Here is an 18,355-nt window from a genome sequence, read left to right as displayed (position 1 = left end):
CGGTGCCCTTCTTTGCGAGTCTTTGAAAAACCTCTCTGGTCTTTGTGGTTAGATCTGTGCTTGAAATGTACTCCCTGACTGAGGGACCATACAGATAATTGTATGTGTGGGGTTACAGAGATTGGGTAGTTATTCGAAAATCATGTTAACCACTATTATTGAACAATGAATGAGTCCATGCAACTTACTATGCACATTTTTACTCCTGAACTTATTTAGGCTTTGCGTAACAAAACGGTTGAGTCCTCATTGACTCCAGACTTTTCAGCTTTTAATGTTTAATACATTTAAATGTTTCACCAACAAAATTCCACTTTGACATTACGGGGTATTGTGTGTAGATCAGTGACACCAAAATCTGTGGAAAAAGTCAAGTGGTGTGAATACTTTATGAAGGCACTGTAAATATTCAGAAGTCAGAACCAATGATACTGGAAGGTTGTCCGGATCTGGGAACACACACACACCTGCATCATACACAGTGTCAATTGTAGGGTAAGATGACAGAATGGCAGTTTGAGCTTAATCAGAATAGCAGAACAGGAGGACAGGGGTGTGTGTACATGCGTGGGAGTGTTGCTTCTGTATTCTGTTCACGTTGTGTCCGACCTCCAGCCAATCTCTATTTCCCTCTTAGAGGGTAAAATAAAAACATTATTTTATGGACATTACTGTTCCACTTTCCCAATGAACGACCCTGAAATACCTCAGAGAGATGGAGGTGGAGAGAGAGTGATAGACCCACAGCATGTGTGAACATGCATAATGCAGACAGACGGATAGATGTGGGGCGATATTAAATGGGTCTGTGTGTCTAAACGAGAGATGTATTGGTGCTTCCGGAGAAAAAGCCAATAGATTTATTAGAAAGGACTGAGACGGCAGGAAGAACAGACCAGGGTAATTTCAGCCTTCAAGAGAACTGGAGAAATGAAACAAAGAAACTGAGCGATGAAGCTGGTAAAAAGTGAAAGTTTTCTGTGTGTGCGCGCATGGAGGTTTGAGTAGAGACTTTTCCCCTGGTATGTGAACTAACCCATCTCTTTATGTCTCCCTGTCTGTGTGTGTAGATACGTGAACACGCTACTGAAGCTGGTGCCACAGGTCTTGTCCCTGCAGGAACAACTAAGAGAGGCCGTCCAGAACGGAGACATGGAGACGTCACACGGAATCTGTCGCATCGCTGTCGCGCTGGGCGAAAACCACTCCAGGTGCGTGCGCTGTCCCCACATCAATCAATCAATCCTTTCACTTCCCCGCCTCTCAAAGCTTGGTGACGATATTGATGCTGCTGGGTTCATTCACACAACCAATCAACAAATAATCAGATCAGATGACGTGTTCAGTTTCAAGCTCAGGCCCATCCTGGCAAACAAGCTGTTTGTTATTGTGTGTTTCTGTCTCCGGAGGCGTCGTGTCTCCCTGTGTATGTCAATGGCTCCAGTCTGAACCTTTCAACTGTCACACTCTATCTAGAGAAAAAGCCCTGCCTGTCCCACCTCACCTCACTCTTCCTGCGCACTGACCTAGTTTTCCCGGCTCTGTGTCCCTTTCACTTACTCTCTCCCTTTTCTTTTCTCTCCTTTTCCATCTCTTGATCTCAACCCCCCCCAGGGCTCTGCTGGAGCAGGTAGAGCATTGGCAGGGCTTTCTCGCATTGGTCAACATGATCATGTTCTGCACTGGGATACCAGGACACTATCCAGTCAACGAGACGACCAGCTCCCTCACACTCACCTTCTGGTACACACTACAGGTATGCACTCTACACCCTAACACTGTAACCCAGGACACTTAACGTTACACCCTAAACCCAACTACCCTGTTCAGAATAACAGCACTTAACAGTACACACTCTCGCTCTCTCTCCAGGATGACATCATGTCGTTTGACTGTGAGAGACAGGCGGTGTATCTGCAGGTTTATAGACCCGTGTATTTCCAGCTGGTGGATGTTCTGCTGCATAAAGCCCAGTTCCCATCTGACCAGGAGTACGCATCATGGTCCTCAGATGAGAAGGAGCAGTTCAGGATTTACAGGTACAAGAGTGTAGTTGGGGTTGTGTGGGTGAGCGAGTGAAACGCAGTATGCCGACAGGTCTATTGCTGGGTGTGTTTGTGGTTGTAACAGCCTGTAAGTGAAGTGGCAGCTGAGAGGGCACACATTTTGGATGATAATGTTTGAGTCATCAGATGCTCAGAAGCACATTACTAACAGCACATTATAAAGTGATGCCCTGCTGTTAGTCCCTGCACAGTTAAATGGCGCCTTCTATTTCACTTGATTTGAGGTGTAAACACAAAAACTGAACCTTGTGACACACCACTCCCCCCCCCCCCCCCCCCCCCCTCCTGTATTCCAAGACTTAACACATTTGTGTGTTCCAGGGTGGATATCTCAGACACTCTGATGTATGTGTATGAGATGCTAGGAGCTGAGCTGCTCAGTAACCTGTATGAGAAACTAGGACGAATATTGACCAACACAGAACAAGCCTCGTCATGGCAGGTACGGTACACATACATTCAACACACACACACACACACACACACACACACACACACACACACACACACTGAATACACTGTCTGAAGCCTTTAATTGTCTCCTCCAGCATACAGAAGCATTGCTGTATGGATTCCAGTCTATAGCGGAGACGATAGATGTCAACTACTCTGATGTCATCCCAGGCCTGATCGGACTCCTCCTCAGAATCAACATCAACAATGTCCAACTGGCCGACACCGTCATGTTCACTATCGGTAGGTACTGATACGCTCATACGTGTTCACGATAGGTATTAATTAGAGGTTGACCGATTAATCGGAATGGCTGATTAATTAGGGCCGATCTCAAGTTTTCATAACAATCGGAAATCTGTATTTTTGCACGATTTGCCGATTTTTAAAAATAAATTTAAAAAATAATGATAATATATATTTATATTTTTTTACACCTTTTATTTAATCTTTATTTAACTAGGCAATTCAGTTAAGAACACATTCTTATTTTCAATGACGGCCTAGGAACGGTGGGTTAACTGCCTCATTCAGGGGCAGAAAGACAGATTTTCACCTTGTCAGCTCGGGGATCCAATCTTGCAACCTTACAGTTAACTAGTCCAATGCAATAACGACCTGCCTCTCTCTCGTTGCACTCCACAAGTTACGCAAATGCAGTAAGCCAAGGTAAGTTGCTAGCTAGCATTAAACTTATCTTATAAAAAACAATCAATCATAATCACCTAGTTAACTACACATGGTTGACGATATTACTAGATATTATCTAGCGTGTCCTGTGTTGCATATAATCCGACTGAGAATACAAGTATCTAAGGATCTGAATGAGTGGTGGTAGGCAGAAGCAGGCACGTAAACATTCATTCAAACAGCACTTTCGTGCGTTTTGCCAGCAGCTCTTCGTTGTGCGTCAAGCATTGCGCTATTTATGACTTCAAACCTATCAACTCCCGAGATGAGGTTGGTGTGACCGAAGTGAAATGGCTGGCTAGTTAGTGCGCTAATAGCGTTTCAAACTTCACTCGCTCTGAGCCTTGGGGTGGTTGTTTCCCTTGCTCTGCATGGGTAACGCTGCTTCGATGTGGTGGCTGTTGTTGTTGTGTTGCTGGTTCGAACCCAGGGAGGAGCGAGGAGAGGGATGAAATACAAATGGTATAGAGGGAAATAGTCCTATAATAACTACCACCTAAAACTTCTTACCTGGGAATATTGAAGACTCATGTTTAAAAGGAATCACCAGCTTTCATATGTTCTCATGTTCTGAGCAAGGAACTGAAACGTTAGCTTTCTTACATAGCACATATTGCACTTTTACGTTCTTCTCCAACACTTTGTTTTTGCATTATTTTAACCAAATTGAACATGTTTCATTATCTACTTGAGGCTAAATTGATTTTATTGATGTATTATATTAAGTTAAAATAAGTATTCATTCAGTAATTGTTGTAATTGTCATTATTACAAATACTTAAAAAATAAATAAAAAATTAAATCGGCCAATTAATCGGTATTGGCTTTGAAAAATTATAATCGGTCGAATTCTAGTATTAATACAGTGATACCTGTCATTTTGTCGTGCGTTGTTCATCCAGGGAAATAATAAGCTGGAAAAGAAGAGAAACTAATTGGACAAGAGAACAGGAAAAGCACCCGTCTCCTTTGTCTCCTGTAGCATAAAGTGTTCAGTCTTTTCATCCACTGTGTTCTTCTTCTCCCTCCTCCCTGTAGGAGCTCTAGCAGAGTGGTTGGCGGACCACCCGGTGATGTTGAGTAGTGTTTTACCTCTGGTACTCCAGGCCTTGGGGAACCCAGACCTCTCCATCTCCTCAGTCTCCACACTCAAGAAGATCTGCCGAGAGTGCAAATACGACCTGCCACCCTATGCCTCCAATATAGTGGCTGTATCACGTGTACGTACCATATATGTTTTATGTCTAAATGAGTGTTTTCTGAATAAAATTATTACATGTATATTTTATTCTTCTGCTTCTGCTATCCTCTCTCTTCACAGGAGGTGCTGAGCAAACAGATTCACAAGGTCAGTCCCAGTCCTGTCTGGAGATGATGCAAGCCATAACCCCAATGTCCCGACTCACTGGACCCACTCTACTGTTTACAACATCCTGGAGAATAATTTATAGTGAAATTCAGAGACAGAGTCAAACTTCCAAAAACTTTGTTGCCTGTGCATTTGGTTCATGCAACAATGAGCATATTCAATACATTCAAATGAACCACAGGGAGTACATCAGACCATAGAATCAGTCAGTCCATTCAGTCACGAAAGCAAGGTAAGAGCTGGTGACAAGACTGGATGAAAGGCCTCCCGGGTGGCGCAGTGGTTAAGGGCGCTGTACTGCAGCGCCAGCTGTGCCATCAGAGTCCCTGGGTTTGCGCCCAGGCTCTGTCGTAACCGGCCGCGACCGGGAGGTCCGTGGGGCGACGCACAATTGGCCTAGCGTCGTCCGGGTTAGGGAGGGCTTGGTCGGTAGGGATGTCTCATCGCGCACCAGCGACTCCTGTGGCGGGACGGGCGCAGTGCACGCTAACCAAGGTTGCCAGGTGCACGATGTAGCCTCCGACACATTGGTGCGGCTGGCTTCCGGGTTGGATGCGCGCTGTGTTAAGAAGCAGTGCGGCTGGTTGGGTTGTGTATCGGAGGACGCATGACTTTCAACCTTCGTCTCTCCCGAGCCCGTACGGGAGTTGTAGCGATGAGACAAGATAGTAGCTACTACAACAATTGGATACCACGAAATTGGGGAGAAAAAGGGGTAAAAAAATAATAATAATAATAACATTTAAAAAAAAGACTGGATGGTAGCTAGCAAAAGACCACTTATCAAATCACATTTTATTGGTCACGTACACATGGTTAGCAGATGTTATTGCGAGTGTTTAGCGGAATGCTTGTCAGCACAAGGAGTCAACCTTTCAAAAGTCCTGGAAATGTGTAACAATGTTCTCTCCTCTTCCTCTCGCTCTTCTTCCTGCTCCCCTCCCTCATCCTGATCCCCTCGCTCTCTCTTCCTGCTCCCCTCCCTCCTCTTCCCTTCCTCTCTCTCTCCAGACCAGTCAGTGTATGTGGCTGATGCAGGCCTTGGGCTTCCTGCTGTCTGCTCTGCATGTGGAGGAGATACTGAGGAACCTGCACTCTCTCATCACTCCCTACATCCAACAACTTGAGAAACTAGCTGATGAGACGGTACACACACACACACTGTGGTAACAGTGTTATTACAGTGACATATTTTCCTCTGTTGGACTGCGGCCATATGAACAGACTGTGTGTCTGCATGGATGCGCCACACACTAACACACACGCTTGCGCGCACAGACACACACACTCTTCTTTCTTTCTTTTGTTTCTTCCCCCTCTCACTGTTGGACTGTGTCCATATGAACAGGCGTTGTATCTGTGTGACTCCACTGCATTTGAACATTTCTCTGTGGGACCAGATTGGCTTCATCACTACACCATTGGTTACTGAATCACAGGGCTATAACACACACACACCACGTTCTTTATTAAATGTCAGGTCTAATGAATCCAAGCTTTATCGGAGCTAAAAATAAGGATTTGACATTTTCTAAAAAAAAAAGAAGCTGACATTAACTACAAATAGGGATGTGACATTATCAGTGTTGAATTAGTCTTTCTCCCCTGATCTACTGTTCTGGAGTCAGCAGAGACCTGAGTGTCTGGGTGAACAGATGTCAGTTCAAATGAAGAGTTTCATCTCTTTTTCTCTCTTGTGCTCACTTTCTCCTTCTCTCTACGTCTCGCACGCTCTGTCTGATGTATAGCCATAACATCAGACTATGGAATCGGGTTGTCTGTGCAGCCTAACAAACACTGGCACCCTAAGGCAAGAGATGAAACTGCACCTCCACTATGTAATTAGCTACAAGCAATGTCTGTTTTTATGCATTTAGGGTGGTATTCTGACTTAAATACTGTGCTCTTCACTAAAATGTTCACCCATTGATGTCTCTGAATGATTAAGGCATAAATCCAAGTTGAACATACCCATCTCAAAGGAGCGTGTGTTCAGTTGCAACATGACCCGTTGCTCGTTAAGAGAAGGGTCGTCAGCCCAGCCACATGACTCCTCCCTTGTACTCCACAGCTCCGTTGTCATGGATACCGAGCGGTGATTAAATGGTTGCTAATGAAGCTTTAATTAGTGTTGTCACCCTAGAGAGAGAGAGAGAGTGTGTGTGTGTGTGAAATCTGCAGAAAAATGAAGCCATCAACTGACTGACGCACCCAAACTCCTGTCTTTCACTGATCCCTCTTTCCCTTCTTCTGTCCTTTTCACTCCATCCCTCCCTTCATTGTCTTTCACTGTCTTTTTGCTTCACTCGTTAACTCGTTCACAAAAACCAACAGATAGAAAATGAGTAATGGCAACTCTTGTTTCAGCCTTTCTTCGTAAAGCTATTGACTTACTCTCTCGGTCCCTCTTTCCCTCTCCAGCCCAACCCGTCCAATAAACTAGCGATAATCCACATTCTAGGTCTGCTGTCCAATCTCTTCACTACGCTGGACATTAGCAAACAGGAGGACGAATCAGGAGAGAGCACTGCTCCCCCTGTCAAAACTGCCCCACCCCCACCAGGGCCTAACCCGGTGAGATGCACCTTCATCTTCATCATCATTATTATCATCATCAGAACTCAGCCAGACGCAACCTCTTTTAACGGGAACGTTCATCCAGTTTTCATAATTTGTTCCTCATTTAGCTAGTGTTGTCAAACTAACCTGTGTGTTCTAGGTGGTGGTGGTCCTACAGCAGGTCTTTGCTCTCATTCAGACGGTCCTCAGCAAGTGGCTCAACGACTCTCAGGTGGTGGAGGTGAGACATGAACACACACACACAACAAAAAAAGTGATGCGTTGACTCAACAGTTTCAATAAATGATCTGCACGTTCATGAAACATTAAAAGAATCTAGCCTGAACCAGCTGAAATTACTCTCATTTCACTCCCTGCTCCCTGCCCTCCCATCTCTCTCCCGCCGTCCTCCCAGGCCGTGTGTGCTATCTTTGAGAAGTCAGTGAAGACTCTCCTCCATGACTTTGCCCCCATGGTGTCTCAGCTCAGTGAGATGCTAGGACAGATGTACAGTACCATACCACAGGCCTCAGCACTGGACCTCACACGACAGGTACACACACACACACACACACACTCTTGAGAACACTCGCATACACCATACACACTCACATGCATACATTCAGAGGCGCACCGATGTGAAACCGTCTGTGGTTGTGTTTGACAGATGGTCCATATATTTGCCAGAGAGACGGACCACTTCCCTCCCATCAAGGCTCTATTTGAGCTGGTCACCTCAGTAACACTCTCCATCTTCCAGCAAGGTAGGGGGTCCTGCAGGGGAGGGGGAGGGGGGGTAATCTCTGCCTGTTTTTGTTTTGGGTGATTTTGATTGACAGACAAACCTGCACACACTCCTGCTTTCACAGGAAAACAAGGAACATGGAGAATGAACATGGCTTCCATGAGAAATGCTTTTTGTGTGTGTCAACTAATACCTGCATAACACAAGGGGAAACCAGGATGGCTGCAATCTCAATAGTCTAAAGTCCTTGTCTTCTCATATTTCTTTCACCTGCCCTGTGTTTTTATATGAGGGCGGATGAAGGGGAGGAGATAAGGAGAGGAAGCCACGTTAGACTATTGAAATGCATCCTCCGTCCTCCTGTGCTGTTATGAAGAATTACACAAGAACGTTTTGTTTTTGAAGCTGATAATATCCAGTGGGTCTTACCTGAATACTGTCTGCCTCTCTTCTCCCCTTTCAGTTCTCCTCTCATACCCTTCTCCCTCTTCTTCTGCTTTGTCTGTGTTTGATTGATAATGGCTGCCTCTCCTTTTTTTGTGTTACTTTCTTTCTGAGCAGGTGTCCTTCAATGTTGCTCTGTGGCCAGTATCTTATACAATATGGTGCAATGTTACAAAACACAAGAGAATGTGGTTGCAGAACAACGTTCATATAGAAATGTATTGTGTAGAAGAGTCTTTTACAGAACGGGGAATTGTGTGGGCTCTATTCGTTGCATTTCTATCTGGGTTGCGCCCCACTGAATAAGCCTGTAAGGTGCGGGTGTGTATGGGGAGTTGAGGGATGGGGTTTTGTTTGAAGTCTAGGAACAGGGAAGTGTTGCCTCGTAAGTGTTCATCTTTTTGGGGGGTGGTTAATGGTCAGTGGTACTATCCCCTAGGTGGTTGTAAGCCACACAGAAAAAAATTACCTTGCCTATCGTATTACACGGTGGAGCTATTAGCAAGCCCCTAGGGTCTAGGAGATGCCTAGGGCTTTGGGTGGCTAGTCCAAGGGGCGAGGGATTGATTTGGGACTTGACGCCCCTTTTCTCTGAAGCATTACAGTAACAGTTGCCTCCTGGGTTCCCCACTCCAAAACCACGTTTTTGTTATTTTTAGGTTTATTTTTCTCTCGTTATTCTTTCATTTTTTATCTCCAAATGGGACCCATGTCTCCTCTTTCTCTGCCTGTTTTCTGTTCGTTCAACCGCTCACTGTTTTTCCCAAGACTCTTCCAAAGCTTCACATGCCCCTCCTCCCTCTCTCTCCCCCTTTGTTTGTTCTTTACTCACGTGTGACAATTATTTCAATGAGATCTTTTCTGTTCTCTTTTCTTTCCACATGACTGTTGAATCGGTTGAGTTGCTGTTTGTATATTATTATTCTCTTTATTCTTTATGATTTGTTAAGTTTCATCTTTATTATATTTTAGGACCCAGGGATCATCCTGATATTGTTGATTCATTTATGCAACTCCAAGCTCAGGTGTGTTTTTGGTTTCTTATTTCATTCACTTTGGGTTTCTCTCTCGTTCTCTCTCTCTTTCTCACTCACACACACTCTCTCAAGCTCTCTCTTTCTCTTTGTTCTTTGTTAAAGGGTCTGAGGGCGACCCATCATAATGGCATGGCAGAGAATAGACAGTAGGTGGTGGTATTGAAGGATCGACTCTGTCTCCTTCAATACTCAGGGCTCTAACCATTCTGATGAGGGAGTAAGGGTCAGCGTTCACCAAGGTCTTGTCCAGTAGGCACAAAACATGACAAAATGCTTTGTAATGAGGAGGGACTACCAGAATGTGTCCAATAATAAACATGTTCATGTTCGGTTGTCTTCTGAACATGACCCTGGGATGTAGTTCCCTGTGACCTCAATGGTTAGAATCCCCTAGCCACGCCCCTTTTCTGATGTCATTCCAACTCATAGCCAATCAAAGCCACAATTAATTAATATTCCATTAATTAATCAATTCAGGCGAATTGGGTGCCCTCTGTTTTTTGTTTGTTTTTGTCTTCCTTCTACATTCTTCCTTTAATTTCTATCTTTGGATAGAGCTGATCTCCATCTCTCCTCTTCCCTCGCTCCCTCACTTTTCCTCCATCCTGAATGAGTTCATTACAGTATCAGTTGTATTTATCCGTTCATGTACCTTACTTATGTTGCATATTCAATCCAACCAGGCCAAAAAAGGGAGAAAAAATGGTGTATCTGAATGAAATTGATACAAACAGCAGCTACAGAACCATCATTGCCTTTAGTTTGACTTAAGTTTTAAATCATTTCTGTTTGATTTCCTCTAGTTTGCTTGCTGAGTTTTCATTGGAGCAAAGTTGTGTACTGTATGAGTGATAGTTTATCATAGAGAGAGGGAGTCAGTTAGTCTAGCCTGGTAGCCTCCACTGTTTATCTGCTTGAGATGACTCCTTTAGCCCAGTTCTCATTCACTCCTTCTCAAGAATTTAAAAGCATTGGGATTGGTGTAAGAAACACTGTCTATACCAATCCAATACTGTTAAATCCCCAAGGGGGAGTGAACGAGATCGCACTTCAGGGAGAAGGGGGACAATCAGTATTTGGCTTTTGTTGTCATATCTATGTCCCAGAATTTTGGACATGACAATGACAAAGGAGTTTTCTAATGCAGACACAGTTCTGTCTACGAGGCTAGGAGAGTGGGGGGTTCAAGTATTTTCTGGGGTGGGAGGTAGTAGTTGGGGTGTACCCCTGGAGTAGGGGAATAGACTCCTGCCCTGTGTCATGCCTCTGTCTGCCTCCTACTGTAGGCCCTCAAACGGAAGCCAGATCTCTTCTTGTCTGAGAGTCTTGACGTGAAAGCTATGTTCCATTGTGGTAAGTGTGTGTTGCTTTGCTCCCGCACACACACACTGCTCATTGTATGTGTTGCCGCGTTTCTCTTAACACACGCACACACACACACACACACTTTGTCAATTGTCGTGCCTCTGAGATCCACAGAGATTGTGCTGGAAACATCTGAAGAGCAAAAGTGTTAGTGTTGAAATAGAAATGTGTATTTGGATGTTTCTAATACCCTCCCCTCTCTCTCCCCTCTGTAGGACTATTGTCACTGAAATTCCCTGAGGCTCCAACAGTCAAGTCTACCTGCTTGTTTTTTGTGAGTGTACACACTAGGGATGTGAAAAATGTACAAATATTCTTAACGTTTAAAATGCTATTTTCTTTAGCGTTTAAATATATATTTATTTTTTCATAAAATGACCTGAAATTAGAATCCTGATATGGTACTGCATTTGACCGCTAGGGGGGCATTGCAGTTCAATCTACGAGAAACCTGGCTACCAACCTGCCTGTCGTCACTAGTTACCACATCCACAAAGTCATAAAGCATGCCTATTTCTACAATTTATCTTCTTAAAATGTGATTTTTAAACCCAACCTAAACCCTAACCACACTGCTAACCTTAAATCAAGACCAAAAGATAATTTTTGTTTTCATACATTTTTACAATATATCCCATTTCGACTTTGTGGCTGTGGTAACTAGTGGAAACCCAGCAGACGGCGCTCACCTTACTGCTGTCCCCCACTCACGCAGCAAGGATGGTATTAATGCCATTTTAGGTTCTCTGTTGTGTGCCTCTCCATGTCCTTAGTTGTCAGTGCGTACTTCATCAATGTGAAAGCTCATCGCAGTGATTTAAGACGGCTTGTTCATATACGTCCATCAGGGCCGTCAGGTTTTTTTCACATGGCATCTCGTGGTCTGGTTCTAGATAAGCCAATTGACAATGGCTGCATATCAACTGTAATGATTTCTATAATCAGCTCTGTGATTTTCTCACTCCGTCCCTTATCGCACTGCTGCCCAGCGATGGGTTGGTTCTCACGGTGCCTCCTTTCAGAATTACACCTGTACTGCCGCTGTAGCTCAATTCCACCTCGCAAAGTTTGTATTTCATTAGCTCCTCATTTAACTTCTCAAAGTATTGCCATACAGGACTTTGCTGTTTACGCCATTTTTCTAACTGTTAACAACGTTGGCGTGTGGCGCGCTTTATATCCGTGGCAAATATATGAAACAAAAATATAAACGCAACAATTTCAACAATTCTACTAAATTACAGTTCATATAAGTCAATTGAAATGAATTCATTAGGCCCTAATCTATGGATTTTACATGACTGGGCAAAGGTGCAGCCTTGGGGGAGCCAGGGCCAGCCAATCAGAATGAGTTCTTCCCCAGAATAGGGCTTTATTACCGACAGAAATACTCCTCAGTTTCATCAGCTGTCCAGGTGGCTGGTCTCAGATGATCCTGCAAGTGAAGAAGCCTGATGTTGGGGTGCTAGCCTGGTTTCACTTGTTCTGTGTTTGTGAGGCCGATTGGACGTACTGCCAAATGGACATTCCTGCAGTCAGCAAGCCAATTGCATGCTCCCTCATCTTGAGACATCTGTGGCATTGTATTGTGGGACGAAGCCGCACATTTTAGAGTGGCCTTTTATTGTCCCCAACACAGGAGAAATAAGCTTTTTGTGCGTACGGAATATTTCTGCAATCTTTTATTTCAGCTCATGAAACATGGGACCAACATTTTACATGTTGTTTATATTTTTGTTCGGTATATCTCCTACTTACAGCATTGTTGCGTTAGGTATTTGTTTAATTTTTATTTTTGCCTTTATGATGATGATAATGACCGGGACCTGTTAATGGTAGTTTTGTGATAACTGCACTATGATTTATAAAACTTAAAAAATGATCATTTAAACGTCACATCCCTAGTACACACACACACACACATTTTAGGGTAGAAGAGGTGAATCTTGTTGAGATGTGATATTAGTGTTGTGGTTTGTTCTGATAGTCCCTGTGTGTGCCATAGACGGAGTTGTTGCCCCGCTGCTCAGATGTGCCCCCAGTGGCCAGAGTGGTGCAGGAGAACGGAAAACTACTGCTGCAGGCCGTACTAGAGGTAAACCTACATACTCACATCCTCGCTAATGTGTTTTACCTGTCCTACTGTATACTGAAACATATCACCTTACTGACTGGTCTTTGCCCCCTTGCTCTTTCTTTCTTTCTTTCTCGCTCTCTCGCTCTCTCTCTCTCGCCCCCCCAGGCAATCGGTGGAGGTTCATCTCGTAGTCTGATGGAACAGTTTGCTGAGGTGCTGTTCAATCTCAATAAGCACTGTTTCCCTTTGCTCACCGTGTGGCTGAAAGAGGCGCTGCAGGCACAAGGCTTCCCCTCTACTAGGGTCACCACAGAACAGAAAGACACCTTCACCCAACAGATACTCAGGTACTACACGCACGTATAGACACAGACATGCACACACACATTGGTTTTCTATCTTTGTCTGACTCTTTCTCGCTCCCTCCTCCCTTTCTCTCTCCTCCCTTTTCTTCCTACTCTAGAGAGCGAGTGACTAAGCGGAGGATGAAGGACATAGTGAAGGAGTTTACACTAGTCTGCAGAGGTCTTCACGGGACCGAGTATGCTGCTGAATACTGCCTCTGACCCCTGACCTTGCCATGACCCCCAGGCAGGACGCCACATTACTACAGTACCCATAAACCCCTCAAAACTGGAGTTTCCATTGGACGATAGAAACAAGACCCTCCCCCTAGAACAGAAAACAGCTCCCCATAAAGGTCTGCCAATAATGGAGCTATGTCACACCCCACAGCGGTCTGAGGAAGGTTGCTCAAACCCCCCCCCCCCCCCCCCATTTCTGTGACTTCAATTACAAGCATGCCCTCTGTTTGTCTCGCTTTGACTTTTGGTTACGATCTTCCATGGCTCCAAGGCTGTTTCTCTGCTGTTTCCTGGTTGTTTAGCATCTGAGACGATAGTGGTACTGTACCTACCGTACGTAGCTAGCTAGTTGTCCTTTGTATCTTTGGAAAGAGAACCAAAATAAATATATATCTAAACATTATATATATATATATATATATATATATATATATATATATATATATATATATATATAAACACACACACACACATAAATACCTAATGTAACGAAACACAGCCAGTCCTGCTGCTGCTAAACAGGAAGAGAGAGGGACCAATGACAGGACAGCATTCTGTGGATAGACGCATATTTTCAGCATAATGTATATCGTACAACACTGACTCGCGCACCCCCATGCTCTTACGTTTGCCAAAATTATTGTGGAACGTCATGTGAACTAGTCTTTTATTTTGTGTATTTGATAGTTGCCTTGATGGGGAAATTATGAGGGGATTGATTGAAGATTGAACCACTGACTAAGTAGAAGATTATAGACTCTGCTCTCCTGCACCTGCCATACACACACACACACACACACACACACACACACACACACACACACACACACACACACACACACACCAGTCACTCACACACGGTCACAAAACTGTAGTTTCCTCATGAATCTAGAATGTATTTAGTTCAGGAGAGAGTGATACAGAGGTAGGAGAGATGATGAATGTTGGGAGGGGATCGATGGGGGTGTGTAGGAGAGGGGTATGTTGTCCTAGCTGTGGACTACAGTTACTGTAATCGTGCAACTCTATTAATCATGTTGTGCGTATTAACAGTCATATTACTGGACATTTCCGTGCGTGTGTGTATTGGCGCATGTTTTTGCGCAGGTGTGCAGATGTCTGCCTCCCCACTTATTGAGTGCACTTATATCAGACCTACATCACTTTCGCATACCAAACCCCCCCCCCCCCCCCCCCATGGCCCCGCCCCCTTTAGAAACAGACCCCACCTTCCCATTTGACATTTTCAGTCCTCCCATACATACAGCACATGTCCCGAGTACTCTACTTCAATGTTCTCCGCTAACCTCCACATGGCCTGGATTGACTGACCAGTCCTAACCAACGACTAGATGAACGCATCCATATGATCTATAAACCAGTAGAACAAACTGCACACCATACTGCTCTTAACCGGTGCCTGTCAACCAGTGTCTTATCAACCAACCGGTTGCCTGCCTAGACTGAAACCAGAGGGAGGGGGGTAGTCACTAATGTCAGAAAGATTATTCAGGAAGTATATTTGCACTGGGCGCCAGATGAAATGGAACTCCTCTCAGTGAATGGAATTGAGACTGTGTCTGAAATGAAACCAACGTGCACTACTTTGAGAATAGATGGAGATCAGAATAGGGTACCATTTAAGACGGATGAAACGATTGGTGCAGCCGGCTCCCTTGTTTATTTCCTGGTTCCTTATTTCCTGGTTCCTCATCAGCTGGGTCCATTCCCTCTTTCTGTCACTCTAGGTGCCTGCAGACATGTAGCATGTGTGTGTTTTTGTGGTAAAGGGGTGGGTGATTGTGAAATACTGTGAGTGTGACAATGTGAGAAAATTCTCTGGAGAAAAGTTGGCCTTAGACACAGATCGTGGATCCTCTTAACCATTACTGACTGAAGATGCAAGACTGACTTTAGATCAGTGTCTAGTGTTGACTTCATCCAGCGCCTAAGGGTACATGTTTGTCACAGAGAGAAGAGGAGGAGTGGGTGAGGGAAGGGGGGGGATCAAATGTACATTATTTCTTTTTTGTACTTTGTTTTAATTTATTAAATATATCTTAAGACGCCACTTCTGGTGTGCGAATGTGTCCATTAAACACTTTCAGGCACTTCCTACTGGCCACTATGTTAGGTCTGTGTTTAATGTAATGTAAATAAAACATGTTAAATGAAACATCTGTTACAGTTATAGGGCACCAATCTGTATTAATTCAACATGGTCATCTCATTTTCCAAAGCGAAGAAGAGTAACAATTTCAAGATCACAATTAAAGGTTCTGATTCGGGCATTTAGAAAACCTTGGAATGGATAGGTTTGTGAGCTATGTCATCTTATTTACATCACTGAATAATCGCACACAATTTATCAAACTTTTTTTTTTTTTCATACCAGCAGTGGTTACAGTACAAGTAATGCATGCGCAGTCTTCCTAGTGTTCCTAGTGTCAGTGTGTGATGGAGACTTTTGTGCCAGTGTCCTGTTTTCCAGAATATTTGGGCTGCTTAAACAATGTTGCAGGTGAAAATGTATTGGTTGTGGGTTTTTGGGCTACTTCTAATGCCATGGAGCCCATGGTGGAATGTTATATATTTTAAGATTTAGTACCAGTCAAAAGTTTGGATGTACCTACTCATTCCAGGGTGGTTCTTTATTTTACTCATTTCTATATTGTAGAATAATATTGGACATCAAAACTATGAAATTAAACATATGGAATCATGTAGTAACCAAAAAAGCATTAAACAAATACAAATATATTTGAGATTCTTTAAGGTAGCCACCCTTTGCCTTGATGACAGCTTTGCACACTCTTGGCATTCTCTCCACCAGCATAATGAGGTAGTCACCTGGAATGCATTTCAATTAACCGTTGTGCATTGTTCAAAGTTAATTTGTGAAATTTCTTTCCTCAATGCATATGAGCCAATCAGCTGTGTTGTGACAAGGTAAGGATGGTATACAGAATATAGCCCTATTTGGTAAAAGACTGAATCCATATTATGGCAATAACTGCTAAAATAAGCAGAGAGAAACAACAGTTCCATCATTACTTTAAGACATGGTCAGTCAATGCTGAAAATGTCAAGAACTTTGAACATTTCTTGAAGTGCAATCGCAAAAACTATCACGAGCTATGATGAAACTGGCTCAGAGGACCGCCACAGGAAAGGAAGACCCAGAGTTACCTCTGCTGCAATGGATAAGTTCCTTCCAGTTAACTGCACCTCAGATTGCAGCCCAAATAAATGCTTCACATAGTTCAATTAACAGACACATCTCAACATCAACTTTTCAGAGGAGACTGCGTGAATCAGTCCTTCATGGTCGAATTCCTGCAAAGAAGCCACTACTAAAGGACACCAATCTGAAGAAGAGACTTGCTTCGGCCAAGAACCATGAGCAATGGACATTCGACCGGTGGAAATCTGTCCTTTGGTCTTATGAGTCCAAATTTTAAAAGTTTGGTTCCAACTGCCGTGTCTTTGTGAGACGAGGAGTAGGTGAACGGATGATCTCGGCATGGGTGGTTCCCACCGTGAAGCATGGATGAGGTGTGGGGGTGCTTTGCTGGTGACACTGTTGGTGATTTATTTAGAATTCAAGGCAGAATTAACCAGCATGGCTACCACAGCATTCTGCATTGATACGCCATCCAATCTGGTTTGCGCTGAGTGGGACTATCATTTGTTTTTCAACAGGACAATGACCCAAGACACCTCCAGGCTGTGTAAGGGCTATTTGACCAAGAAGGAGAGCGATGGAGTGCTGCATCAGATGACCTGGCCTTCACAATCACCCGACCTCAACCCAATTGAGATGGTTTGGGATGAGTTGGACCGCAGAGTGAAGGAAAAGCTGCCAACAAGTGCTCAGCATATGTGGGAACTCTTAAGACTTTTGGAAAAGCATTTCAGTTGAAGCTGGTTGAGAGAATGCCAAGAGTGTGCAAAGCTGTCATGAAGGCTACGGGTGGCTGCTTTAAAGAATCTAAAACATATTTAGATTTGTTCCATATGTTATTTTAGCGTTTTGATGTCTTCACTATTATTCTACAGTAGTGTAACATGTAGTGTGGGGTGGGGTAGTAATATGAATGTTTCTTACCATTTCAGAAGTGAAAAAGACATCCAAGTCGAAGTTGGACTCCAGTGTGAGGGAGCTGTATTGTCTAGCTAACTCACTGATGACTACACCAGGCAGCAGTGCTAGTCAACATGCGTAGCCCGGGAGATCACTTGAGCTGTCTTTAACGTTCCAATGTTCACGCAACTACTAACACAGAGTTTGATTGGTCCGCTGTCTATCACTGGTACTGTTCAATTATATTGGAAGATTAGTTATTGTGTAATTTACTGACAAATTGACAAATGGTTTATGAACTGTTCTTTCAAATTGAGAACTAAATAAATACATTTCAATAAATATAACATGGGGAGATGCAATAATTGACACTCAAGGACAAGGAACAAACTTGTAGAACAATAAATACAACATTTATAGAATTATAAGTGTTTTACAAGTATTCACAATGGATAATCAACGTGGGGGTGTTCTATGGAAAATAACAAGCTACTTGAAAGGTGTTCTGACCTTCCACGGAGTTGCATTATATTCCAGAGAAAGAGCCCCGAGTTGATTATCCTTTTTATACCATGGCTATAATTGAACATTTACTTTAGACGCTAACAAGTTTACTAGATAGCTACAATACTTGCAGTGGTAACCAAACCATCAGTCCTAGCTTGACATTATGAACATCCAGTGGTGGAAGAAGTACTCAATTGTTATACTTGAGTAAAAGTGAAGATGGCTTAATAGAAAATAACTCAAGTAAAAGTGTTAAATCACCTAGTAAAATACTACTTGAGTATACTTTAGTATCAAAAGTAAATGGAATTGCTCAAATATATTAAGTATCAAAAGTCAAAGTATAAACCATTTCAAATTCCTTATATTAAGGAA

The 18,355-nt window shown here is 43.5% G+C and overlaps 1 protein-coding gene across 2 annotated transcripts in view; it reads left to right on the top strand.

Annotated features, from left to right (window-relative positions):
* Positions 1-15,578, top strand: part of LOC139406647 (importin-13-like) — a 66,791-nt gene extending 51,213 nt beyond the window's left edge. Inside the window, exons 6-23 of one of the 2 annotated variants that reach the window (XM_071149485.1) lie at positions 1,071-1,211; positions 1,615-1,756; positions 1,873-2,039; positions 2,388-2,508; positions 2,615-2,762; positions 4,248-4,429; positions 4,531-4,557; positions 5,590-5,724; positions 7,000-7,152; positions 7,298-7,378; positions 7,553-7,690; positions 7,805-7,901; positions 9,299-9,351; positions 10,650-10,716; positions 10,944-11,002; positions 12,734-12,823; positions 12,971-13,152; positions 13,269-15,578. In XM_071149485.1, coding sequence (XP_071005586.1) covers positions 1,071-1,211; positions 1,615-1,756; positions 1,873-2,039; positions 2,388-2,508; positions 2,615-2,762; positions 4,248-4,429; positions 4,531-4,557; positions 5,590-5,724; positions 7,000-7,152; positions 7,298-7,378; positions 7,553-7,690; positions 7,805-7,901; positions 9,299-9,351; positions 10,650-10,716; positions 10,944-11,002; positions 12,734-12,823; positions 12,971-13,152; positions 13,269-13,371 — 2,086 coding nt within the window. In that variant the 3' untranslated portion in view covers positions 13,372-15,578. Of the gene's footprint in view, positions 1-1,070; positions 1,212-1,614; positions 1,757-1,872; positions 2,040-2,387; positions 2,509-2,614; positions 2,763-4,247; positions 4,430-4,530; positions 4,558-5,589; positions 5,725-6,999; positions 7,153-7,297; positions 7,379-7,552; positions 7,691-7,804; positions 7,902-9,298; positions 9,352-10,649; positions 10,717-10,943; positions 11,003-12,733; positions 12,824-12,970; positions 13,153-13,268 lie in introns of those variants that run through there. The other variant, XR_011634011.1, reaches the window with a different exon arrangement.
* The last annotated feature ends 2,777 nt before the right edge of the window (positions 15,579-18,355 follow it).

This window comes from Oncorhynchus clarkii, chromosome 4 (genome assembly GCF_045791955.1).
Source record: "Oncorhynchus clarkii lewisi isolate Uvic-CL-2024 chromosome 4, UVic_Ocla_1.0, whole genome shotgun sequence".
Lineage (NCBI taxonomy): Eukaryota > Metazoa > Chordata > Actinopteri > Salmoniformes > Salmonidae > Oncorhynchus > Oncorhynchus clarkii.
Note: the sequence above shows the minus strand (reverse complement) of the source record. Positions and strands in the feature narration are given on the sequence as shown.